The sequence below is a fragment of the Colletotrichum tamarilloi genome, assembly GCF_030869305.1.
Source record: "Colletotrichum tamarilloi strain Tom-12 chromosome Unknown Scaffold_528.1, whole genome shotgun sequence".
NCBI lineage: Eukaryota > Fungi > Ascomycota > Sordariomycetes > Glomerellales > Glomerellaceae > Colletotrichum > Colletotrichum tamarilloi.
In genome coordinates this window covers 1-1,257 of record NW_026849910.1, presented here as the reverse complement: position 1 = coordinate 1,257, position 1,257 = coordinate 1, and the positions used below count along the sequence as shown (strand labels likewise).

At 54.7% G+C, this 1,257-nt stretch overlaps 1 protein-coding gene across 1 annotated transcript; it reads right to left on the bottom strand.

The window, feature by feature from the left end:
* Positions 1-465: 465 nt before the first annotated feature.
* On the bottom strand, positions 466-1,162 carry CTAM01_17345 (uncharacterized protein; the record flags this gene model as incomplete). The annotated part of the gene is made up of 2 exons (XM_060533330.1): positions 466-487; positions 570-1,162. The coding sequence occupies 2 exons, from the start codon at positions 1,160-1,162 to the stop codon at positions 466-468; spliced, it is 615 nt and encodes a 204-aa protein (XP_060372092.1).
* Between the last annotated feature and the right edge of the window lie 95 nt (positions 1,163-1,257).

Genomic DNA, 1,257 nt, shown 5'->3' with positions numbered 1-1,257 from the left:
CCCGTATGATACCTCCAAGGGAGTGTGGCTGTAACTTTGCCCCGCGCTCCAGGAGCAGTGCTACCGTCTTGCGCGCCGAGTGGTTTTCCAATAACAACCGAGTTAAGGCCGTCTGGCCGTACTTATCTAGGATGTTCACATCGACACCTCGAATGGCAATCAGACGCTCTGTCGCCTCATGCGATGTCATTGCCAACTCAGAAAGGAGCGGCCGTTTATCAACATCGACATCTGTTGCCCGCACCATGCCGTTCGGATTGGCCCCGCGTCGAATCAGCCTCCGAATCAAGACGGATCTATCGGAGCTAGACCTCCCCGGAAGAGACACCGGGGGAGCCAGAAGAGCCAAGCGAAGGAGATGTTGCAGGTCACATCGTACTTCATGTTCAAGGAAACATGCGGCAAGGCGAAATAGGCCATTTCGGCAACAGTGTTTCAAGAGGCGGTCCGCGTGGTTCTTGGGGGCTATTCTGCCTTGAAGATCGGTCTGTTGTCGAAGGAGCAGTCGGATGGTTGAGCTACGTGTAAGCGGGCACTGTACCACATAGGACAGCGGGGTGCGGTCACACGCGTCTTTCGAGACCACCCCCGGTGCCGGTTTTTCGAGGATTCGCTTGACGACAGCGTCCAGACCAGTGGCGGAGGCGATATGAAGAGGCGTAAGTTGGCTACTTGATGATGGCTGATCTCCTGTCAACTTTCCCAGATACGTCGTGATATCTGGAGCAAGCAACTTGTCCAAGTGCCATTCCGTTGCACTCGTCATGCTAAGAATAGACGTGACGAGTTCCTCTCTTCGCTTGAGAACGGCGACGGCAAATGGGGACAGACTAGCAGCAGACTGACCCAGAATTCGTGAAAGCTTCAATACAAACCGCCTTGGGAACATTTCGGTCAGCGTGATGGCGAACTGCGGGGCCCAAACATCCATCCCAGCATACACCGATGCCTCGACTACGCGGAATGCCACGGCATCATCACGGCAGTGAATCACTGCCCATCGAGCAGCAGAACAGCGTTCTGACAGAACGTTGTGCCGATAAATCCGTGGTCTGAAGGCTTTCCGAAACCCCTGGGAGCACTGCAAGACGCGTATCCGTGTTGGACGGTCACAATCGTTAAAGATGATACCAACAAGCTCGGGGGGTAGTCTGTCCAACATGGTTGTGTGACTCTGGTGTGATGTTCAAGTATGAAGCGAGAGAAGGTTTGATGGCGAGACCTCGAGACGACTCTGGTTGCAGCTGGTCGCGTCCT